Below are 26838 nucleotides of genomic sequence, written 5' to 3' on the forward strand. Positions count from 1 at the left end.
ACGTTATTAGATTGATAAATTTATAAAGTAGATATTCTTTTGTTTAAATTAAACTGGGTGCTTTACACGACTAATATAAATTATAGTTATATGAAAAATGTATTCAAATACTACAGCACCCTTGATAATAAATTAGTTTTTACAGTAACATAAAAATGTAGCAAAAAATTATTTCTTTGTTTTAGTAAATGATCAAAATATTTTTTTATCAAAAAAAAAAGAGTAATTTGTATACTAGTTTTACCTAGATATTATTGGTCAACTTAGTATTTACATAGAGTAGAATGAATAGTAAAGTTTTTATAATGAAAATTTAATAATTTTTTTTATAGTTGTGAATTAAAATTTTTGTATTTTTCTCCTTTTGAAAATTCAAGTTGAAAACTTTAGTTGGTTATTTAATATTAAAAGTATAACTTTTTGAATTAAAATATAAAAGAGTTTAATAACTTAAATTACTAAATTTAATTGTACTTATTAAATACTTTTAATTACATTATTTTTTAGAAGGATAACTTACTAGTTTGAGGAATTTTTAAGACAAATACACAAGTTATATTATCATCTATGAAGAAATACTTTTAAAAAGCTAAACTGTGTGTTTTTTTTTACTTTTTTTAACCTAGAAACTAAAATTTCCATCAATCACTATTGTTTCTGAGGATGAAAATTTAAACTAATCAAAGTTTGGTATACTTAAGATGTAAGTTTTGTTTGGCAACATTTATCTATATCTTGTAATTACTACATTCTAGTTGTAAGCGTTCTGCCTGCTCACCGAGAGACTTTAAAGGAAAAGAAGAGTTTTTAGCTACGAGAGGATGGTTGATTCATTTTTTGTTGGGGCTGACTATTCTTGTAGGCGAGAATTAAACCTACAATTAAAGCAAACGCTCTTTTTAGCAGGCACTTTTTGATTCTTAGTGAACAGGACTTCACTTTTTTTAGAATCTGTTGTGACTTGGTAACATACGAGATCTAGAAAAAATTTACCAGAACGTGTTTCGGTCTAGTTGTAAGCATCACCTAGATTGTAATTTAGCTTTTATACGCTTTCGGCTTCTGTTGTTTCTGGCGAATTTTTCTCAAATCATTGCACTTTTATTGTAGTCAACTGACTTCAATAAAACCGCTGAAAAACGAAAGCAAGTGTATTTCTATAAACTTTTCGGCGCTTTATATACTTCTATATACTATTTTTGGTCACTTTCAGCCGTTTTTTGAGCGTTACAATTCTACTGTGGTTCAATTGACTTCTGTAAGATCCGCCGAAAAACTAATGCAAGTGTATATCGATTGCTATTTGTCTTCCAGCTTTCGTTTTTTTTTTGACAACTGTTTCTAAAGAGAAGTTTCTACTGTTGCTCAACCAAAGCGGATTTTTAGACGTTTTATACGCTTCAGGTCCTAGCTTTGCTCTCACTTCAGTAAGAATCAATGAGAACTGAAAACAAATCTAGTACATCTTGTGAAAAGAACAGTGCAAGCAAACCGTCGAGCTCGGACATGCACGTGTGTGAGAGTTTTTTTATATCGCTTTATTTTTAATTGTAAAATAAATTAGGAGTGCTGAAACTCTGTTTCAAGTATTATCTGTAGAACGTAGATAAGTAAATTTTACATTGTTAGAACTGGTGTGTCGTAATTAATTGTATATTAAGATCAAATAGTATATTTACATCAAGATCACTGAAGCTAAATTAAGTAATTACTATTAGTTTATATTAAGACTATATATCAAGTTATATATTAAAATCACTATAGTCTAGGTCAAATAAATACTAGCTAGTATTTATCAAAAGTATACATTTAATAATATCGTAAAGTAATCCTTAGTTTAACACAGTCCCTGGCCAACAAACTATGTTATCAGACAATACTGTAGTAGCAGAGGATTATATAGAACTTGTTTTTGGGCCACAGTTGGCTGATCCCTGATTTATAAGGATAGTATAGAGTATGGATAGGTGTCAAATATGCATGAAGGTACACTTTTGCACGAGTTGAAATTTATTTTTTTAACTATCACTGTTACCCGGTAACTTTGATTTCTTCTCATTAACTTTTTGTATTTCTTCACAATTTTTTTATATTTTTTACTATCTCTGTTACCTCTAACTGTTGGTCGATATGTTTTTTTCTATTAATATTTTATATATTTTTTTTTTGCCCTCGTGCAAAAGTGACCCGTATTGCGAAAGTGTCTACGTGAATATTTGACCCGTCTCCATAAAATGAAGTCTAAAATATCTTTTGTCGTACGAATTTACGCTCTTTATTTTCTTTGCTTTAATGATTAGTATAATGAAATTATCAAATAGTGAACTGTCACTAATTTATAGTAAGTATACGCTACTTTGTGCTATCATGTAAGTATAGAATCATCATTAAACAACTAAGAAGCAACAAAAAGCTTTTTTTTTGATATAATTGAAAATTGGTACAATTAAGACGATTATATTATGTTAGTAATCTTTTGTAGTGCATTCGATAATTGTAATTTATAATATTTAGGTTTAATAATGTTACCGTAGCATTAGATTTCAGTGATGCTACCACGATTTCAATTGTTTACAAATAATCAAAGATATATTTACACAGTTAACGGAAATAATTTATTTTAAAGTATTTTTAGGAATAAATTTTTTGTTAATTTTAATCTCCAGCCGATTTTTTTAATAACTTAAGCAGTATATTGATTTGCAAAACTATTTTTACAGACTTAGTTTTTAATTTAGTTAATTATATTTATATGAGTTTCTATTGCTAAAATGACAATAGAAACAACATTTTAGCTACATATTATTAAAATCCTCAGATTTTGTAGGACTAACAAAAGAAAAAAGCTAACAAAACTTGTTCTGAGTATGCAGTTTAAAAAAAAGAAGCATTCTAGAAAGAGTCGGTTGACGAATACCTTGAAAATACCCTACAAAGCCTCTTTTTTTAGTTTTAATTAAATAGTTTAAATAGAACGAGTTCTTTTTTGTTATTGAAACTTTATATTTAGTAGCTACTAAACATATACAATCTGTTAAAAAACAAAAATAATTTGAATGATATTTTAGTTTGTCGTATTTTATATTTTAAACATGACATAATATTAAAAGTGCTTAGACCGAAGCTATCTTATAAGAGCTACTACTTAAAGTCCAATAACTTTTGTTCTATAAGGAATTATTTTGTTTAGTTTGGAATGTTCAATATATACTTTAGACTACAATATATTAAATGTTTTTAAGATTTACAAATGTTGCTTATGAAAAAAAATATTTCCTATTTCCAGTTTAACGCAATTTGGGTCCACCGTGACTTAGTATTTTATATCGTGTAATAAATTGTATAAAAACGTTTTTAAAAATACTTAAGTTAATATAATAAAAAATGCTGTTTATATATATTACCGAGGTTAGCTCTAGATAGTAATAATTACTTTCTGTAATAAGTCCTCAGGACCTCTATCACTATGAATTGTTTTCCAACTTCTTGTATTCTTAACGAATATTTTTGAATTTTGTTTATTACTATTTAAATGAATTTCGTATTTGAATTAGGTATTTATTAGTATTACTTATCACTTAACCAGAATGAGGCTCTTCTTAATTTGATGGTTAAAGTCAAGAGTTCGGATCCTTAAAATCTTATGTAGTTAAAGAAAAAGTTATAGCATGAATTTTACTACATTTTTTGATTTTCACTAACTAAAGTTTTTTAAATCCACAAGTTGATATATTTTCAAATACTTGATTACAGTTTTGCATCAGCATTTTTGTGGGACAGTGGGTCATCAGTTGGAACATTAGATAAGATGGAAAAGCATTGTAATTCAGTAGCTTTAAAGCAGAAAAGACCATATAGATGCGCTGTTGCATCTGAAGATTATTCTACTTACTTTTACCAGGGTCCTCCATTTAAGTATAATAAAACTCTGGAGGTTTAAATTTATACTTAATATTAGTATATAACTTAATTCATTTAACAGTTTTTTCAAACTAAATTTTTATAAGCACATTAATTTGTGTTAGATCAATAGTTTTATATAAATGATAAGTTATTCGCATGATGATTTTAGATTCGTAGTCTAAGCTTCTTAAAGTAAAAGTCTTACTAGCTAGTTTCAGTTTTATTAAAGTTTTCTTACTTTTTTAACCAATAAGTTTGCACTTCTATAAAATACCGTTTTATTAGGCTTCCTTTACGATGTTTTGTAACTACCTTTTTTTTTGCGAAAGTTATTGATAATTTCTTATTGATATAAACTTAAATATGCGATGATACATAATATTTATAACTATTACATTTTCAATTATTACATTTTGCTTTCTTAAATCGGCACCATAATGTTAATTTTTTTATCAGTTCTCATAAAAACTATTAACCTTACACTATATAACATTTACTGTCTTTTTTCATGCTAAGCGTTGAATTTCGGTTGTTGTTTTCCAGTAATATCTTTCGTGAAATATGTTTTTTGCAACCTTTTTTTAACAGGAAGGAACAAATTTTTGTAATTGTGTAAGATTTTCGCCTGATGGTAAGATTCTCGCTGTTGCTAATTCTAATGGCCATGTGTACTTGTATGACGGTAAAGAAGGTGAACTGGTTTGTTACATTTTACAATTCATTATTAATTAACACATGCTGTGCCTTATTTATGTATTTGTATTAATAATAAGTAGACTGCTATAATACGATTAAATGTTGGTAAAATTAAGCATAGAAAATATAGCTAAACTTTATTTGTACGTTATTTTTTCTTCAATTTAGAATTTATTACATTTTATATATAAGAAAACTACTTTGCTTCAAATCCTTATAATTTAACTAAATATTATCCGAAATAAGCTATGCGTTTTGTGCTTAAAATATTTAATATTGTACAAGGTACACAACAATAAAAAACGATTTTAAAAACAGTGGAGTAACAAATATGTAAATAAAAATAAATTAAGTTTATTCTTATTTCTTCTCCTACTTTGGTTTCATAAAATGTTGTTTTCCCTTTCTTTCAGTCTTTTGCATATTGTAAATCGCCGTTTGTCACTACCATTTGCGAGCACCTCTTACTCATCGATAACATTCAAGCTCTTTAAATTGCGCTTGCAGACGTCCTTTAAACATAGTGCTGGACGATCTAGGTTGCTTATGCCAACGACCAACTCGCTATACAGCAGAGACTTAGGATTTTCTCTTAGCCCATCATTACATGACCAAGCCTGCGCTGGTTAAGGTTAAAGTACAAAGTGGTGAGACAAGTTCGTCTCACTAAATCCTCAGTTGTACTTTTGTTGTTATTTAAATTTGAGTATACGACAGAGGATGGAAGATGTTGATTTTTTTTCTGCTGTACTCCATAAAACGTCCACATTTCGCTACCGTATAGCATATTTCTGCTTACTCAGGCACAGTAAACGTTAGTCTTTTAGTTATCCTCTACTATGGCAGTTAAACAAGTGCCTGAAGCCTCACCAAATTAGACTATTCTATGTACAATGATGCGTTATTTTTTTTTCTTTATCCGTTATTTTTGCCATTGACATTTATTGGAGTGAGAACATCTGTTCCTTGGATCAGAATTTTATTTATTTAAGACTATATGTAAGGCTGAATCCTGAGCATACTGACAAAAACTGACTCAGTTACGTCTGAAGATCTTCGGGAGAGTGATTTACGAGTGCAGCATTATCAGCAAAAAGAATATCACATAGTGTGATATTTTTTAGCTTTTGCTTTGCTAAGGAGAAAAAGGTGACCATCAGTTCTCGTATTGAGCTTAATTCCTATAATTAATGATCCAAAATGGCGCTTTAACAACATTGAAAATAAATTTTTGAAAAGAGTTGAAAGAAGTATGCAGCCTTGCTTTACTCCACTACTTTTAATTTAAAATAAATCAGAAATACTACCACTATATTAGATGGTTGTACTTAGATTAGTATTAAAAGTCTTAACAAAATTAAAGAGATTTAGAGGACATCCAATTTTAATAGCAAAAAGACTTTTCCTTCCTAAAAGTGTAAAGCTTAAGTAAAGTCAATGAAAAAGATATAAAAAGACACATTCTGTTCTTTATATTCCTCATTCATGTTACTGTCATACATATAAGATATGTGAGTGGTAGAACATTTAGACCTAAATCTACATTACGACTCAGGTTATACTCTTTCGACCAGCTTTTGAAGTTGAGTAAGAACTACACGAACAAAAGCTTAACTAGCTATCTCAAGAAGAGAAACTTCATTGTAGTTGTTGCAAATTTAAACAGCAATAAAAAATAACATAATTTGTTTCTTTAAAGAGTTTTATAGTATATGATATAAATTTTATGTATATTTTAGCCTATTTACCTTGATATAATTAATACTAAAGTGCTACTAATCATATTTATACTTTTTATTAAACATTATATATTAAAAACCAATACAGATAGGAGAATTGTTAGATGGAGAAAAGGCACACAACGGAGGCGTTTACAGTTTGGATTTTTCACCTGATAGCACTCAAATTGTAACTTCTAGTGGTGATAAATGTGTTAAAATTTGGGATCTAGCTACTAAATCACTGTCTCAGTTAGTTGGTTTTGTAATAATTTAATAATATATTATTTTACACATCACTTAGACAATAAAAGTTTAATTAAGTTCTAAAAGCATACACTTTTATATATAAATTAGTTGTTTTTATGTCATGATGTTAATTACATGGCCAATTTTAATTTTATAATTACTAAGCTTCTGTCTTATATAGTTTTCAAAATTCTTAGAATTATCTTTCTTGTAAGCACAAATACAATTGTAGAATATGAAGCTCATTGTATTATGTTTTATTTTGCATTTCTAGATCTTTCATTTTTTATAACAAACTAAACTTATTGAGTAAAAAGCTACAAAATTATTGTTTGTTTTGTTTAAATCCTAGAAAATGTTACTTCTTTCTTATATACAGACTTAATTATTTTTGCAGTAACTTGCTTATAAAACTTCTAAAAATGATTAGTTTACCAACAAAGCTCAAAAAGTATCCTTTTAAAACCTAGTTCTGCTGAGTATATAAGTTTAAAATATTATATTTGTTAGATACCATTAAAATGTCAACTTTTTGTTATTAATATTTTTGTTTTTATTAAATCCCAAAAAAAAACTTTATACGATATAAATTAAAATAACAAATTATACTTAAGAAATATTTAAACAACATTATACTCAGAAAATATACAATTTTTATTTTAATCAAAGTTCCGAAGTCTTTGTGTTTATTTTAAGTTCAAATTTTAATAAAAAAAAGTTGTCAAACTTTCACAGATTTGTAATAACATTTCACCATATGTCCATTGTGTGTACAGCAATTTAGTATGACTTTTTCTAGCTCATATTACTGAGCTAAAATGTTTTAAATTTATTTGTTGTTTTATTTAAAATTTTAAAACTATTGAATAAAACAACTAATAAATTTATTTACAATAAAATTTCATTCTCAAAAGAGGTCATTAAAAAACTTTGCCCCATATGCAGGAATCAGGAAAAGATGGGAGTTTTTGAAAAAAAGTCAATAAATTTGACTAAGTTTGAAAAAACGTCCGATTTTGTCACTTCAAATTGACAAATTTCCTCATTTTTTAAAGCCTTCAAATTGTAAAAAATTAACTGAAAATCCTTTACAGTCAGAATAAATTTGCAACTGTTTCTCGAAATTTACAAAATTACTTATTTTCTATTACTTACATCTGGTGAAAATTAACATATTAAACAACTACCCTAATTAAACAAGCAGTTTTTGTATGCTATTAAGTATTGATGATCTGTGGCAAAGACAATTCCATTGTGAAACTGTGATATATACACTAAAGTTTATCTTGCAGAATTTTAGAATTAAAGTTCTCTATAATTAAGCACTAAGTTAATTATTTTATGTAACAAGTTTATGTGTACACTTTACCGCTTTAAATTTTTTTCAAGATGTTTAAATTTGAAAAATAAGTAAAATTAAATTTTGTTATTAACTTCTAATGAATCAACTGCATTTTACTTGTTTTTTCATTTGTTTTGAACTCTAATGATGTAATGGAAGTTATATGATTGAATTCAGCAAAAAAAAAGTGTTTTAATCTGTTTGAAAATAAGATTGAAATCTTTATATAGTTTCAAGTGTTTGATTATGTATTTTAGAATAAGTTAAATTTATGAGTTTAATTTGAAAAAGTCAGGATGTTTTTCTCAGCTTGATCTTTGGCAACCCTGCATATGATATTTACAATGAGTAAACACTTTGGCCATTTAAGGCCATAGGGGGTCCAACACTTTTTTTTTACAAAAATTAACTTAGGCTTTTATATGAAAGCTTTAAATACAACCTACAAGCCAGTTTTTATAGAATTCAAAAATATCATTTAACTTTTGAGATATTTCATTTGTTGTAAAATTTTTCCGATACAAATGTATGGACCGCAAATTTTTCGAGGTCAATTTTCTCGGAAATTTAAAAATTCACTAAAAATCTATCTCCTCCTTCATTTTTCAAGCAATCTTCTTCAAAGTTTAAGGAAATGTTCCTTATGTTAAAAGAAAAAAATGTAACTTATGAATTTTAATAATTTTAAAAAAATGATAAATTTATGTAAAAAATTTTAAAAAAAATGTTTTTTTTTTTAAAGAATATTTTTACAATTTTTTTTATAAATTCCAAAGTAAAGTTGTTTTGTTTTTGTATAAAGATTAGACTGTGAAAGTTTGAAAAAGATTGCTTGAAATATGTAAGAGGAGATAGATTTTAAATAAAATAGTCTCTTTTTGCTGTTTTAGTTTTCCCTTCCCACAGGGAACCTATTATGCGGCCCGACTTTGACTGGTCATATCGCAAAAAATAATTTGAATTTTTTAAACGATAGAAAGCATTTTGAAGCTTAGAAAAAATTCTGTAAAAAAGGATCAATTTGTAAAAAACATGGTTTACCCACCCCTATGGTCTTATAAAGTACCAAATAAGTGAATATAACAGGGTTCGTGCGCGTCAGGCTAAATCAGGCTAAGTCAGGCTAAATCAGTTTTTTTGAAAAAAGTTGAAAAACGTCAGGCTAAATCAGTTTTTTTATTTAAAAATTTGAGAATCTCAGTTTTTCTCAGTTCAAATGCTTCAAAATTTTTTATAAAAAGAATTGAGAAATCTTTTTAAAATCAAATTAAGATGTGAGTTTATTTCTAAATAATGATTAAGTTATTAGAGACCAAATCAGTCAGTATTTGTAAAAATAAATGCTTCAAACCTTTTGTTGAATCTCTATCTTCGTTATTTTGTTTTGAGTAGATTATATACGTCATAATTATGAAAATTCATAAAAAAAATACAGTTTAAACGTTAGAGTTTAGTTCAACAACTTAGCTGTTTGTTTGAATTTCAATACTCGTACAAGCATTTCATTTTAAATTTTAATAAAACACGACAATGCACACGTCGTTTTGTTAAAAATCTTCTGTTTATAATGTTTTTACTTAGTGCTTAATTAAATTGAACAATTGTTTTTAGTAATATATATTAAATTTTTACACTAGTATTAGATATAACACTTGTTTTAAAACTTATCACTGAATTTGTTATGTTAAGGGCATAGGGGGGGTCAATCACCTTTTTCACAATTTTCTTATTTTATTAAGTTGTAACTAAGCTATGAGTTGCTTTTTGCAGATTTTTAAAGCTCAAAATGTTTTTGAGATAAAGCTAGTTGAAGTCGGAGACTACAATAGTACTAATTAAGACCCCTCAATATCTAAAATGACTTCTAAAGGGGATTTTCCTTACTTTGAAAAAATGTCAGGCTAAATTGGTCCCAGTCAGGCTAAATGAAAAAAATTTCGCGCACGAACCCTGATATAAGACTAAAATACTTGCTCCTTGTTTATCACAAAAACATTAGTTATTTGTATTAAAAACTAGTGATCTATGGAATCAACAAATTTTGGATCCGGATACTTTTTTCAATCTAAGATCCGGATGGATCTGAACCCTGATACAGATATTTTTATAATTTGAATCCTTAAGGTTAACTTGCTTGTAATGTAAATTAAGCATCAGATTTGAATCCCAATATTTTTTTTCAAATTAAGACCCGGCCGAATCCGGATATTTTTTTCAAATTATGATCCGAATATAAAAAGGATCTGAATCCGAAGACTTTAATCCAGTAGATCATTAATTAAAAACCTACCAAATTATTCTAATTACTTTGTAAATCTTTAATTATTAATTTAAAGTTGTAAAAGAATTAATATTTATAGTTTATTTCTTACGCAGCTTGAAGTCTAATTGACTTTTAACTTTTCTCGTTTATTATAAATTAGACACCTTTTCCAAAACGAAAAACTTTATTTTTTAAAGATAAATAGCATACAAAACGATTCCTAATTCTTTGTTGATTTAAATTGTTGATTTGATTAAAAAACAGATACTCTGTTTTTAGAAAGTTTAGAGTCAAGCCAACTTGTTCTTTATATTTCGTAATTAAGTAGATTTTTCTTTCTAAATTAATATTTAGTTTTTTTTAATAGACTTTATTAATATTTTTTTCAAGAACATTTCTGATGTTAGAAAATTAGTTGTACCTAAATAAATATATCTTTCTTGGTTGAGTTTATTCACAAACTAATTACAAGAATGATAAAGTCTGTAATACAAAACATAGTTAAACTAGGTAAATACTTATACATCTCCCCCAGATTTTATCTACGAAGGAGATAAAACGAAAAACTTACCTAGAGAAACAAAATTATTTTAAAACAATTTGTTACAATTTAAACACATTTTTCAGGTCTAAAATTCAACGAAATTAAACTCAAGAAGACAAAAACATTTAAAAAATTACGATTAACTTAGTTCACTATTAAATGATTTGTTAATACTCAACTTAAAAAAACAAACAGTAACAAAAATTTGAGACTTAATCTTTACTTTTCTTCACTTTGCTGAATACAAGCATTCAAAAACTTAATTGCTTCACCGATTTGAACTTTTCAGCTTTGAAGAACGAAACCACACGCCACTCATCTTATTAACTTGAAACTTCACTTAATTTGCCGATAAACATCTTTATCATAATTTAGACTTCAAACAAAGCAGAATGCGCATTACTGATGGCATTAAACACTGAGGAAATACTGCTACACTTATTTTCCAAATACTCGATACCAACTAATAGTTCGAATTTTTGAAAGTCAATCCCTGCGTCCTCATCCAAGATTACTTTGAACAGATGGCTGTTAGACAAGTCTGCTGCAAAGTCAACTATAAACTTTATGGCGTCACCATTAGACTGAAACTCATTCATTAGTTAGACCATAAAACATTAATTTACAGTGAACATTCCAACTTGAAAATAAATGAATATCAGCAACATCGGTGTCACGAAGCTTTTGAAAAGCATCATAAAGTCTTACACGGAAACGCTGCAAATAATCCGATAATTTCACACACTCAACCCGGACACATTATTGTTTGCAAGTAAACTTTGGTGGTCTGTTTGCCTTTCTGTATAAAATATAAGTCAAGAAAATATAGATCAAAGCAAATCCGAGCCATTCCAATTCAACATCAATTTTGAAGAAAACCATTAGTACAGAGGGAAATTACACAATGATTATTCAAAAAGAATCTTCCTTCTGGAAACACAGAACATCAAAAATTTTCTTGACATCTTTTTTTTTTTCTCAACTTTACCAGAAAAGACAAACTTTTACATTGGTATGTCTGCTTTTCTCAGATAAGGGATACTACTTAGACATTGCAAACAGGAGGGGTAAATCTTCTTAGAAATTTACGATTTTGAACAGTTCCGCGACTTGATCCATCAACTTTGACAACACATTGTTGACAGTCCTTCACTTCAACCACCACTCCACTTTTCCCCCACTTGCTAGGAAAGTTACCTGTTTGGCTTAGTATCACGACATGATCACCGCAATTCAAAGGTGGCAAAGATTTTGTGTTCTCACTTATATTTTCTAGAGACTTAACAAAACGAATAATGAGAGATTCTTTCTTTTTATTCCAAATGTCACGCCACATCTTTGAGATCTGCGGGTTATTGTAAGTCATAACACTCTTTCTGACGTAAGGTAATGACTTCTTATCATTTGGAGGTAGGTGAGGATTGCTTTGGGATTTTTGCGGTTTTCGTCGCCATCCAGTGTGTAGAAATACATTTTTCTGTCCCTGCACCTCCTTTTTCTTCTTGACGTTTTTACGCTCGAACATATTTTTCCTACGACCTTGGCTGCAAAAGTTATCAAAGTTTTGTGTATACAATCCACCAACTACAAGTGCATTTGACTCATCAGCAGAATTTTGGTGACTTTGATAAACTTTTTTACGGGACTTTTTCCAGCATTGTTTGCAGGCAAAACACTCAATATACCTCATACTTTTACTGCTCCAAACAAATTTATCAGTTGTTTTATTACATATGCCACAAGTTATTTTATCACTTGGTTTTGGTGTAGTTTTCTTTAAGGATTTGTATGAAAAAACTGAGGCTGTAACAGCGGGTTTTGACATTGCATCACGTGCCATCTCTTTACCTTCAATAAAACCGATTGTCTCATTGACATTTTTCTCATCTAGATTTTCCCATCCTAGTACCTCTTTACGGATATCCTCATCAGCTAAACCTGTCACCATGACATCTTTTAGAATTATGTCTGTAAAATCTATCATTTGATTACAGCCATCCTTTGGGCATTTACATGTGTACGAGCATGTACTGGCTTTTCCCTTTAAACGTGCAGCAAATGATCTAGTGTTTTCAGTCAAATCCTGTTTTGCACTAAGAAAGTCTGATCGTCGTACAATAACTGAAACAGGAATAACTGCAAGCTGCTTGATCATCCTTAAAAGCTCTTGCTCACATAAATTTACTACATCTTCATGACCCTTCAGAAGAGCATCGCCTAAATCTTCTTCACAGCACTGGTACAGTTGACGGCCTTTTTCTACTTCTGTCATCTCCATGCTATCTTTGAAAATAGTCCACTTTTGTACAAATATATTCCAACCCTCTTCATTGCAGTCTGTCCCTATTCGAGGACGGTCCATCTTTGGAGGCTTTGGTTTTGAAGAATTTGCATAAATGTGAACGTTGTTGTGAATGATAAGCAAAGAAGCAACTACAGAAGCATCGACGTCTGGTGTTTCATATGTGCAACTCTCAAGAGGGCATTTAATCACAGGCATTGTTGATTCAATTTAGTTAGACTTTATCATAAATAAATATATCTTTCTTGGTTGAGTTTATTCACAAACTAATTACAAGAATGATAAAGTCTGTAATACAAAACATAGTTAAACTAGGTAAATACTTATACAGTACCCTTTTTATAAACCTAGTTCTGCTGAGTATTTCAAATTTAAAATATTATTTTTGTTAGATACCATTAAAATGACAACTTTTATTATTAATATTTTTGTTTTTATTAAAAATCCCAGAAAAAAACCTTTATACGATATAAATTAAAATAATAAAGGATACTTATTAAATATTTTAACAATATTATACTCAGAACATAAACAGTTTTTATTTTAATCAAAATTCCAAAATTTTTGTGTTTATTTTAAGTTCAAATTTTAATTAAAAAAAAAAGTCAAACTTTCACAGCTTTTTAATAATTTCTCACCAATGTCCATTGTGTGTACAGCAATTTAGTATGCCTTTTTTCTAGCTCATATTACTGAGCTAAAATGTTTTAAATTTTGTTTAAACAAAGATGATGATCAAAAACGAGGTCGAGTTTTAAGTTTTTATAGTTTAAATAATTTCTAAATATTTAAAAATATTTCTTTATAGTATTAACCATATTATATATAAGTAATATATTTTTAATGGTTTAAAGTTTACATTTAAATTAAAAAAAATAACAATTACAAATGAGGTTATGCAAATTTTTTTAGAGCTTCACCTAAAGGTACTTCAGTAGATGACCAAGTACTTAGTTGTTTGTGGGTGGAAGACAATATTCTTACTGTCTCATTATCAGGTCTTTAAATAAAGTCAATTTAATGATTTATATATTTGTTTTATTAGCTATATTAGTCTTATTTGTCTTCAATTTTTTTTAGATAAACTTTTTATATACAATAAACTTACTTAAGAAATTTATATAAATTACTCACTGTTTTTTTGTGATTTCAAGTAAAGTGTGTTAGATTATTTTTTTCAAAAGTTTACTGATTTAAGCTTTAATAGCTATGAATACATTTCTAATTTTTTTTTCTGTTGGTTGACAAAGTTTTTGTTTCGCTTCCTAAATTATTATACTTATTAATTGGTTTCAAAAAGCAAGTATGTATAAAATATTGAAGAAGCGTTTTAATTAAGAAACTGTTTTCAATGCTTACACAAAACAAATGTGTAGTTAAAGTCTTTTAAACTTAAATTTTACTTTATATAACCCATATTTTTGCACCTAACTTAAGTCATCTATTATAACTATTCAAAATTTTAAGTTAATCGTTTGCTAATAGATATTCTAGAGAAGCAACTTCACTGGAATATAAAATATAAAATTTACACAATACTCCTACTTAATTAACACTAAAATTATAATTTTTAGTTACTTATTAACAGACTTGCTTAAATATGTTGATAATACAAATTTATTTTTAAAAACATTGACAAAAAGCATTTACAAAACCGTGTCAGCACACTACAATCGAATATGTAATATAAGCTTTATTTAGTACATACCTTGAACGAATCTGCACAGCATTAATTAGGTTTAATAAATTTTAATCATATACTCCAGTGAAGTTTCTTAGCTAGGATCTCTATTTGCAAACAAAAAGTTTACTGTGTAAATTTGTTATTAACATCTATTATATAAATTAAATTCAAAACAACAGTTTAAGAAATACAGACGTATGTCTTGAAAAATGTTATTCTTGATACTCGAAAATGTATAGAATATTTAACAACAATTAATTCACTAACAAGTAGTTTTGTAAGATTAGTTGATAAAATGCTCACAAATAGTAGTTAATTCTTAACTTACAAGTTGTAAACTAAATAGTGGCTGTATTTAAAGCTGTTATTTAACAACGTAGATCAGAGATGTTAAGACTTTAGCTCGCAAGCAACATTATCATTAATTTAATACTTTGAACTCTTTATTGACTATTTAGTAGAAAAAATGTGTTTCATAGTTGATGTTACTGTTACATTTATTTATTTACATTAGTTTTTTAATTAATGTTCACTTATTAGGACAGGGTTGCTGAAAAACTTGGAATTTGATAATTTTGAATAATTAAAAACTGGAATTTGAGAAATTGAAAAGAATTTTCAACAAATTTTACTTGTAAAGTAATGAAGTTTCGATTACGTACAAAAATTTAATCATATGCGATAATTTTGATTTTTATAAAACACTTTAAAAGTAGCATTACAGTTTTTTTTCTACTATTATAAGTCAAATTTTTACCTTAAATTTACCTTTATACTTATAAAAAATTGTACTTTAAAAAACCTGTAAGGTATTCAGAAAACCTTAAAATTTTATTTAAAAACCTTTGGCAACCCTGTTATGAGAATAATTTATGGCCCTCGTAAATTTTTGTGGCGTGGCAGATAAAAAGTTTCAAGATCTTGTACCTATAATCTTAAATAAGGTAGGTCCTCTAATAGTGCTAAAAGTACTACTATCTTTAATTCTAAACGAGAAATTACTAATTCATTTTATCTTTTTTTTTTCGAAAACTGTACTGAACTAAATAGCTGTTTTTATTAAATTAAATTCGTTTTACTAAATCGTTTAGAAAAAACAAATAATGTTTACTATAATTAAAGATTCAAAAATATGTTTAAATATTTAGATAGAAAAATTATTGTAATAGGTTAACATTTAAACCTAGTGTGTTTGTACCCTATAGTATTTGTTCAGCAGAAAGTATTTAAGCTTTTTATGTTTAATTTTTACAGGAGATATAAAGATATTTAAATCAAGTGACATATTAAAAGCAAATAAGGTTTTGAGCGGACATAAGAAAAATATTACCGCTGTTTGCGTTGGAAAGGAAAATTATATTTATTCTGGTGAGTTTTTTTTTTTTTATAACTACATGTTCTACCTCAAGTTAACTAAAAATAATATAGTTTTAGATTCTGAGTTTAGTTTTTGTTTCCTATACAATTTTACATTTAAACTTTTTTAGACTTAAAATAAACATAAACTAAGGATGGAGTCAAGAATAATGATAGTTTAACAAAAGTTGAGTTCGTTATTTTAATAAATCTTAGAATAATAATTTATATTATAAAAATTAATTAAATGATAACAGGTTGACAAAAATCCTGGAAAACCAGAATTTGACATAAAAAACCTGGAGTTTGAGCAATTTCGAAAAAAAAAACCTTCAATTCCAAACAAAAATCACTAAAAAACCTGGAATTTTGATCTGTTTTTACATGTGAATTGATGAAATTTCAATAAGATACGAAAAATCAATAAGATTATATATATATAAAACCAGCCTTTTCATTAAATACCTTAATCATTTTGATCAAGTTGATCACGTTTTTAGAATTTTTTTTTTCAAATTAAATCATTTATAGCAAGCTTCGATGCAGTATTGATAAAGTGGAACTCCCTCACTGGAGAAACAACAAAATTTACTGGTCAAGGTCACAGTAATAGTGTTAGTTTGAAAATTTAAACTTCAAATTTTTAAACCTTGAAAATTTTGAAATAGTTAATGAAATAAAAGATAAAGTAGTATGTAAAGTGAAGTATAAGATTGTGATACAAAGTTATCTAATTGTATAGCGGTTTCAAAATATTATAATTTAGTTTATTTGTTTTTAATTTGAATTATAAGTTGGTAAAAAACAAAAATACAGCAATAAAAGTTTGTGTAGTTTTTAAATAAATATGTATGAAGTTAAAAACTTATTAATGAACACATTTAAGTTTTAAATACAAGTAAATTTTATTTAATAAATTTACAGTAAACTGCGTTATGTGAAAAATGTCGAAATCTAGATACTTGGTAGTGGTTACAGGTAATGTATAGGAATGAGTAATGAAAATGGGATAAATATTGTTATCCATCTCATATTGTTTTTATTGGATAGTGTGGCTTTTTCACGAAGAATCTATTTGCACGAGTCGTCACTTTTACACAAGTGGCCTGGTCACTTTTGCACGGCGTTACTTTGCACGTATTCATCCTGACCCTAACCATGACTCTAACGCTGACCCTAAACCTAACTCTGACGCTAACCTCGTGCAAATTTGACGCTTGTACAAAAGTCACAGCCCGTGCAAAACAGACCTGTCCCCCACTTTTGTATATCAGTTACTATTTTCTTAGTTGTAAATAAAATTGATAGTTGTAATAATATTGAAGATGATTTATTAACTAAGCCTTAAATTTCCTCGGTTGGCAAGTGTACTTAATTCTATATATTTTAATGAAACTTTTAACTAGATTTGTTTTAAGTATTTGTAAACTTGATCTATAAATAAGAATCTTCATAAGTTGAGTAAATTTCTTGAAGACTAATCTAAATGTTTAATGTCAAGTTACTTGTCACCTGTTATGCACTAACATAACTTAACAGATAGTAGCAATGGAATATTCAGCCAATGACAATAGTTTAGTCACTATTTCTATGGATGACACTTTACGAATTACTCCACTTGGTGATGAAGGTTATTTTCTATGGTTTATTTAAATTTTTATTAAGTTGCAAATTTTAAATTAAAAAATTTATATACTTTATTTTTGTTAAGTAATTACGAAAGTAAAGAGGCTCCCTACAAGAAATTGTAGGCGCCTGTTTATTTTTTAAATGATATAGATATAGACCTGTTTATCAAACAAAACATAAATCAAACTTGCACATTTTAAACTTAAATTTCTAATAAGGTTATTAAATTAAACACTTATAAAGCAGACTTTTTAAAATAACTCTTTAAAACTTTTTAAAATAACTCTTTTAAAAGTGTTGACAATTACCATAGAGTTCTTTTATTTAAAGCTAAGTTTTAATTTAACTTAGCATGTTTTTTTTCCCAAAAAGAACAGCCGTTTTTTAAACTTAAATTGTAAAATTTGAATTAAAAATTATCAGGAAACTTTAAGCTCAGACTAATGAGTTTTGAAAACTTAATCAAAGTTTAGCTTTAAATAAAATGAAAGAACTTAACGATAATTTTCAATTTTATTCTAAATGTTGTTTTGGTTGATTAAGTGTATCATTACTATAACTAAAATATTACCTTTGATTTTTAAATACAATAAGCTTTTTTTACAAAAAAATAAATTTCATTAAACATTAGTATTTATTAGTTGCATAATTTGTATAGGCTTAAAAAATTAACGTTTATTGACTTCAATAATTTCATTGCTACAATTTCTACACAAACTGCTTTTTCTGTTAATCATTTTTGATTTCTTGTTGAATTTTTTCAGACAAATAAAATAAAGTTTTTTTTGACGTAAGCTATTAACTTAAAGAATGATCATAGTCACTTAATATTAATAATATCTTTAATTTATGCAATAGATAAATGGAACTCAGGAGGCTCAGTGTCCACTAAACTAGCTTCACAGCCAAGCAGTTTAAGTTTATCTGGTGGGATTGAAGACTATGCAATAGTTGGATGCCAAAAAGAGGTTTTAGTCTTTGATGGGTGATTTTACATAATACTGAAGGCTTACTAATAAATACATTGTTTAATAAATATTCCATATACATGTGTGTTGGTGTATTTAAGTTTTTTGTGCTCGTAGTCAATATTACAGTTTATTTCAATTCTTGCATAAATTAATAATTTAGAATATTTATGTTATTGTTCAAATCAAAACACATACTCTACTACAGTTGTGCCTAATAGAAAATGGAAAAGTCGTTTCAACAGTTACTAACAAGTGCTTTCCAGTATACACCAGCATCACAAAGCAAGGCCATGTTGCTGCTACTACTGAAGTTTGTTTAACATAATACAAAATGTGTAGCATTTGGGAACGGGTCAAAAATGCACGAAGACAAAATTACACGAGGTTACTAAATTGCATGAGGGATCTAAATTGCCTAAGTGCACAAAATTGCACGAAGACAATTTTGCACGAGTTACATTTTAGCACAAGAATAAAAAAAAAAAAAAAAAAAATATTTATTAAAAAACAAATTAAAAAAAAGCTACCGACTGAGGTTAAGGTTTATGGGTAACAGTGATAGTAAAAAAAAAAAAAACAAGTTACTGACCGAGGGTAAGCGTTAGATATAACAGTGATTAAAAAAAAAATATATAAAAAAAAACCGTGCAAAAGTGACCCTTCGTGCAACAGTGTATTCGTGAAGTTTTATCCCCTTGTGCAATTTTGTCCCCTGGTGCAAATTTGGTAGCTAACCTTTACATTAAGATATATATATATATTAGGACTAAGCGTTTAAAATTATAGATCACTTTTACGAAAACTGTCAATTTTTATAAATTTTTATATTTTACTTTTTTAAACATTTAAACAAAGATTAAGTATTTTTATCAAGTGGTGAACAGTGTTTAAAATATCTTAAGTTTAAATTTTACTTAAAATATTTGTTTGAATCTTCGTCTATAATTTCCAACTCATAATACAAATTTAATTTAGTTAAGTAAAGTCTTGAATGTTCATGCTTTTGATTCGATATATTTTTAGTTTTAGAAATTAAGTCTGCCACAAGTTACGATACAAAAAAAAACAATTGTAATTAGTACAACTCAAACTGCTGCAATGAGATACCCTTCCCAGTGTCCACTCTCTTTATTAAAGTTTTCAATTAGTTAATTACCATAATTTGTGCTTAATAATATTAATAATTAATTTTTTTAATCAAGATATTTTTTAAGTTTGCTTAAAATAATTAGATAATTAGTTTTCAACTGTGTCTTCTAGTCTCGCTTAGCCTGAAAAAGATTATTTTTATTACTTGTATTAGTTTTAATCTCGAATTAGACTGCTTTCAGTAGACTTTATAAACTTGTGGCTTTTGATGAAAAACTGCCCTGGTGAAAATAATCTTAAATTGCATATACTTACACTATTGTCTGTACAAAGTTTAAGTTTTAGAGTGATTTCATGCCTGCACTGTAAGTTTAGTTTTTTACGAAGGGGAAAAAATAGTTCAGTAACTGTTATTTTATAACGTACTATATTTATAAAATTAGAACTTCTATTTCGTTCCCGAAACTAGTAGTTATTAAGCGTTACCCACTTGATAAAATTTTGTAAAAATTAAAGTCATAAGAAATCTGTTCGGTTGTCAGACTACATATAATCCTTGTACCAGTTGCTCTTTCGTTAGGTTTAATATCTTTGTTGTCTATTAATATGTTAATAACTCGATATTTAGTTTAGGTTGGTAACTGAAATTGTAACTAAAATTGAAATTTAGTGCCTAATTTTTTAATTACTTAGTCTTAAATAAGATTTAAACTTGTTTTTGTTGGGTTATATGTATTATTATAACACTTAAGTATATCTTCAGTAACTCAACTTTTTGACACATTATAAATACAAGTAATTCACAGCAAACAAGTATGGGAGGAATTGAAAAACAATCAGTAAAGTTGTACGAAGTAGTAGAAGGTAAGTTACAAGAATCGTCAGAAAAAATAGAAACTAACATGACCTCTATTGGAAGTTTACAATATTCTCCTGATGGGATGAGACTAGCGGTAGCAAACAACAAAGAAATTCTTATATTCAATGTTAACGAACAATACAAGGTTTAATTTTTTTACAAATTAAACTTTTAAAGTTAATTTTTTTAGATAAGTTAACGTTTATTTTATTTCAAACTATTGCAATAGTTATAACTAGTGATCTACCGGATCCGATTCCGGATCTAAATTTTCAAATTAAGATCCAGATCCTAAATGTTTTAATAGATAATAAACATTAAACTTAACCCTAAGCAAAGGACTTTGAACATATTTGTATTCTTTAAAATACTAATAACAACTTTGATAACAGCTTAAAAGAAAAAGGTGTTAAACATATCTAATAGTGACTAGTGATCTACCGGATCCTAACCTTTTTTAAAATTTAAGATCCGGCATGAATTTGGATCCTAAATGTTTTAAGTTTCGTGTAGGTGCGATAGATAACAAACTTATAAAAATTAATTATTCTAATACCATTAATTAGTAAAAATTGTTCAATACAAATAATTTGTTAATGTCTAAATGTTAATGTCAGGGTTCGTGCGCGTCAGGCTAAATCAGTTTTTTTGAAAAAAGTTGAAAAACGTCAGGCTAAATCAGTTTTTTATTTGATAATTTAAGAATCTCAGTTTTTCTCAGTTCAAATGCTTGAAAATTTTTGATAGAAAAAATTGAAAAATCTTTTTAAGATCAAGTTGAGATGTGAATTTATTTCTAAAAAAATATTTAGTGAGTAAAGACAAATCAGTCAATTTTTGTAAAAATAAATGCTTAAAACCTTTTGTAGAATCTCTAAAAATATTAAGAATCTTCATTATTTTGTTTTGAGTAGATTATATACGTCATAATTATGAAAATTCATTAAAAAAATACAGTTTAAACATTACAGTTTAGTTCAAATACTAAGCATTTTGTTTGAATTTGTTTACATCAGCTATATTTCTCAGAGCTTAGTTGGTTGAACTGTTTTAATTTCTAGTTTAAAGGCTTTATACTAAATAGTTTTTAGATTAAATCTCTTAGTAGTTGATTCATATATTTTACTGTTTGTTTAAAGTTATTAGAGATATTCACAGCACTAAAACTTAGTTTTAAGATATAAGTACTAAGTTTTGTGGGAGTACAAATTTTAGGTACAACTCATTTTTATTTACAAGAACAAAATATTAAAGGTTATTTTTATTTAAGTTTAAGCTTTTTAAATCTGATATGACATCAACAATCACTGTATTTATCTATAGTTTAGGATTCATAATTATGTATCAATTTTAAGTATCAGTCAAAGTACTTTAATAAAATTTTTTTACTTATTTTAATACTAATGTAAGCGTTTCATTTTAAATAAAACACGACAATGCACGTCGTTTTATTATAAAGCTTCTAGTTATAGTGTGTTTACTTAGTGCTTAATTAAATTGAACAATTGCGTTTAGTAATATTAAATTTTTACACTAGTAATATATTACATATAACAATTATTTTAAAACTTATCACTGAATTTGTTATGATAAGGGCATAAGGGGGTAAATCACCTTTTTCACAATTTATTCTTATTTTATTGGGTTGTAAGTAAGCTATGAGTTGATTTTTGCAGATTATTATAGCTCAAAATATTTTTGAGTTAAAGCTGGTTGAAGTCAGTAGCTATAATAGTACTAATTAAGACCCCCCAATACCTAAATAGACTTCTAAAGAGGATTTTCCTTACTTTGAAAAATGTCAGGCTAAATTCGTCTCAGTCAGGCTAAATAAAAAAAAATTTGCGCACGAACCCTGTAATGTGGAAATGTTTTATTTAAACACTAGGAAAAAGAACGTTGTAAAAAATCATAAAATCCACCTATACGAAATCTCAGTTTGTTATTTAAATTTCAAGCTACTTAAACGACTAGTTTTATCTTTGTACTTGTATGAGATAAAACAAATTAAATGTTACAATGCTTTAAAAATTATGAACTTTTTTTATGATAGGCATTATATTAGACTTTTACTTAAAATATTATTGTTTTTCAAGTTGTGATTTGTGGTTGCTGAAAGATACCTTCTTCCAAACCTGGCAAGATGTGCGTATTTTTTCTTGTTAGAGTTCCACCAAAGTAAGACTTCAGCTTCTTTAACAGTTTACAAGTTTTGATCATGCCAATTTGATCATCAGACCACAAGCTTTCGGTAGACTGAGACCAGTTTTGTCCTGATTAGGACTCATCAGTCAGTCACAACCGAAAAACTTGCAGTCTTCAATCTACAAACGGTTTATACATGCAAGCATTAAACATCATTTGCTGGCATTGATCAGTGACGTCAGCATTGTCTTTCGGTTGTGACAGACTAATGAGTCTTAATCATGACGAAACCGGTCTCAGTCTACCGAAAGCTTGTGGCAGGGTTGCCACAAGGTCAGAAAAACACTGAAAAAACTAAAAAAATATCAAATATCAGGAAAAAATGGGGGTTTCTGAAAAAAAGTCAGGAAATTTGACAAAATTAAAAAAAAATCAGATTTTGTCATTTTAAATTAACAAAATTCCTTATTTTCCAAAGCCTTCAAATAGTAAAAAATTAATTAAGAATCCTTTATAGTCAGACTAAAATTGTAAAATTTTCCTAGAAATTTACAAAATTATTTAGTTTCTAATGCCTTCATCCAATAAACAGGGTTGCCACTTTACCTGGAAAACTTGGAATTTGACAATTTTCACATGTTCAGTAGTAAAATTTCGATTTTACTCGAAAAATCTTTCATATAAATATAACAGTTTTGTCATCATTAAAAAGAATTTTTTTTAACATACTTAAAGTAGCTTTACAGTATCTTTTCAATGTTTTTGTACGATTTAACACAGTTTCTTACCTTAAACTTAATTTTATACTAAAAATAGACCCAAAAGTATGTACTATTAAAAACCTGGAAGAAATTAAGAAAACCTGAAAAAAAAAAGTTGAAAAAACGAGTGGCAACCCTCAACAGAAAAGAAGCCCAAAAGTTTTGGCTAGACTTAGAGAAAAGATTCTCTTTGACAAGTGTAGGGGCAGCAGATGAGAACGACTTAAATAAAATGAGGCAAATAGTTTTAACTGCCAAGAAAATAAAGCGGGATGCAGACCAGATTAAGTAAACCATATCTTTATTAGATGAAGAAGTTGAAGTGCTAATAAGGAGACGGAGAAAATAAATTCAAGTACATATATTAAAAAAAACAGTTTTTGATTAAGTTCTTTATTGTTTTAAAGTTTTAGTTGTGAAAGTTTGTTATTAATTAAAGGTTTTAATTGTTAAAGTTCCTTGTATGTCGTTTCGTTTATTTAGATACATTTATGTTAGGAAATGCTAAAAAATTGTGTCTTTTTTCAGACAAGCTGTGTTTATAAAGTAAGAATACAAGTATTTGCTGATAGAGCTGTTTATTGCAAATACATCAATCATACACAGATGGTTCAAGTGATACAATGGAAATTTGATGATTGTATTTAGCTAAAAAACTGTTGTTTAAACCTGTATTAAAATTAAATTGAAAGCTTTATATAGTTTCAAGTGTTAAATTATGTATTTTAGAATAAGTTTAGATTAAGAGTTTGATTTAGAAAATTCAGGAAAATTTTAGTAAAAAGTCAGGAAATTTTTCTCAGCTTGATCTGTTGCAACCCTGTTGTGGTTTGATGATTGAAATGGTATGATCAAACCTTGTAAACTTGAGCTTGTCTCACGGCACTTGTTAGCCATTTCTATATTTTCTGTCACATTTGTAGAACTAAATTGATCAAGACCTGGTGGACTATTGACTTTATTTTTTTAAAACTTTTTCAGTACTGCTGCATGCGAGATTAAACTATTGTTTTTACTACACTTCTGCGTTATTATGTAAAAAGATTCGAGTAGTTTATTAAAGAGGCTAACAATTTTCCACTCATCAGCTGTAAGAATATTTTCGGGTTTAAATTTTTTGTTAGCCACTTAGTTTTTAATATTTTTAATCTTATCAGTATTAGGTAGGTTGAATTCCACTTTGTTTCAACATGTTGCACAAGTAACAAGGCTTTTTGCATTGACACTGATGATTCTAAAGTGACCGGGATTTTTTTAGTTTTTCGCACGCTGTAGAAGAATGGTAAAAGTGGCCAATAGTTTGACGGGCCTTGGCTATTAACGCATTTAAGTTACTTTCTGAATACAGTGTATCTTTAATTATCAGTTGAAGCGTGTGAATGAAACAGGGTGCTGAAGAGGGTTCTAACATCAAGATACCAGCCTTAATGTTAAATGCGTTGTCGCGCAGAAAAACGTAAATGCAATTCATATTAATATCCTAATTTTCAAGCATCTCCTTTATGTTTTCACAAATGTTAAGACCGGTGTGAGAACCTTCTATTTCCTTACAGTGCAAAGTTCGGTGTTTGTACTCAAGCTTTAATTTAACCAATGCACTGTCAAGGAAAAATATGCTGTCTTGTAAGTTTATGTAACCTTGATCGCTAGTAATTGAAAATAGTAGGTTTATTGGATGATGATGATTTTTAAGCCTCTGAAATTTCTCTTTGTTGTTTTGAACTCAAATGCTATAGTAAAGAAGAAGTGCTGTACGAATTAGTATTACCTCTTTTAATGAGTTAATTGCAAAGACTGCAAATTGCATAACAAGGGTTTTACTCACTTACGTTGAAAAACTTCCATGCAATTGACGTTAATTAAGGAAAAATAAACTATGTAACTGTTAGAAATTGAATGTATTAAAGATGATATGATTAGTTTTATATTTCTACAGGGTTGCCACTCTTTTTGACAATGAAACTGTACTGAGTCATCTTAAGTTTTATCATTAGAATGTTTTTCTAACTTTATAAATTATTAAAATTCAAGCTTTTATCAAGAAATATGGTTACAAAAAATTGAATTAAATCTTACTTATACTAAAAATTAGAATATATATTTTCTGAAATTTTAAAAGTTCTTAAATTTACAAAACTATTTTGATTCCTGACCGTGTGTAAACCCTGTTTCTAATTACTTATTTAAAAGAAGAACCAAATCATATCTCCATAAATTTTTATAATGGAACTAAAAAAATATTTTCTACTCCAAAATTTTTTTAATTTGCATCAAAAGTATATTGAATAGTGGTCATAATTAAGATGAGAACTTATTAACTTTTTGATAAACTACTGTATTTACCTGCATTTTTACAACAAATGATTGATTATCTAAAGCAGGTAAAGTGGGCTATGACAGATACTCACGGGGCCATGAGGTCATAATTTGAAACTTACACTAGATATTATTGAGTTGCAGATGAAGAGTAAAAAAAAAGAAAAAGGTTTTGGGTGTTTTTTGTGGTAGTTAATGAGTAATCTTGTTGAAGTGGACCATGGCTTTCTTAATTTCTTTTAAGGGGGCCGTTTGGGAAACCCTGATCTAAAGTTAAAATAGTCTGTTTCGCTTGACTAACTTTATATATATATATTATTCAAACCACAATAATCTAAGTAAAACTGAAAGAAGCTGATCGCGGAAAACAAAGTGTTTCCAAACTGACTGGATCTGGACCCGGCCAAATTTTAGCTAGGATCCGGCCGGTTCCTGTTCCTGATCACTTGTTATAACTTTTGGTGGTTAATCAACTGTAACGTTGAACACTGTCAGTGTAAAAGAGTGATGTATTTTTTGCTCATTTTAAAATTCGATTGTTACGTCATTATTTAAAGGTCTGAGTCTACCGAAGCTTGTGGTCTGATAATCGGTTCGGTATTATCAACTTTTTTGTTAAACTTGAGCTTTTCTCACGGTATACGAAAGTCCAGGCTTCTGCTCTGCAGACTTTCGCCCATGTTTTTGTTGATTATATTAAATACGAGCGTACCAGATATCTTGCCTAGTGGACAATGTATTAAATGTTGCACGGCAAAAGACAATACTGACGTCACTGAGCAATGCCAGCAAACGGTTGCTTCATGTGAAAGCATCATAAACCGTTCTTAGATTGAAGATTGAAAGCTTTTCGGTTGTAACTGACAGATAATTCCTAATAAAGACGAACCGGTCTCACTCTACCGAAGCTTTTGGTCTGATGATCGAACTGGTATGATCAACCCTCTTGTTAAACTTGAGTACGAAAGTTCAGGCTTCTGCTCTGCATTTTATTATTAAAAGAGTTAAAAA

The 26838-nt window shown here is 27.9% G+C and overlaps 1 protein-coding gene across 2 annotated transcripts in view; it reads left to right on the forward strand.

The window, feature by feature from the left end:
• LOC145837209 (WD repeat-containing protein 1-like) overlaps positions 1 to 26838 on the forward strand; it is a 35300-nt gene that overhangs the window by 5908 nt on the left and 2554 nt on the right. For both annotated transcript variants that reach the window (XM_082944984.1, XM_082944983.1), the window contains 10 exons: positions 3754 to 3934; positions 4492 to 4602; positions 6427 to 6569; positions 13930 to 14015; positions 15956 to 16069; positions 16589 to 16671; positions 17597 to 17687; positions 18545 to 18654; positions 18863 to 18967; positions 20553 to 20750. In XM_082944984.1, coding sequence (XP_082801110.1) covers positions 3754 to 3934; positions 4492 to 4602; positions 6427 to 6569; positions 13930 to 14015; positions 15956 to 16069; positions 16589 to 16671; positions 17597 to 17687; positions 18545 to 18654; positions 18863 to 18967; positions 20553 to 20750 — 1222 coding nt within the window. The remainder of the gene's footprint in view (positions 1 to 3753; positions 3935 to 4491; positions 4603 to 6426; positions 6570 to 13929; positions 14016 to 15955; positions 16070 to 16588; positions 16672 to 17596; positions 17688 to 18544; positions 18655 to 18862; positions 18968 to 20552; positions 20751 to 26838) is intronic.

This window comes from Thalia democratica, chromosome 5, assembly GCF_965202585.1.
Source record: "Thalia democratica chromosome 5, ktThaDemo2.hap1.1, whole genome shotgun sequence".
Classification (NCBI taxonomy): Eukaryota; Metazoa; Chordata; class Thaliacea; order Salpida; family Salpidae; genus Thalia; species Thalia democratica.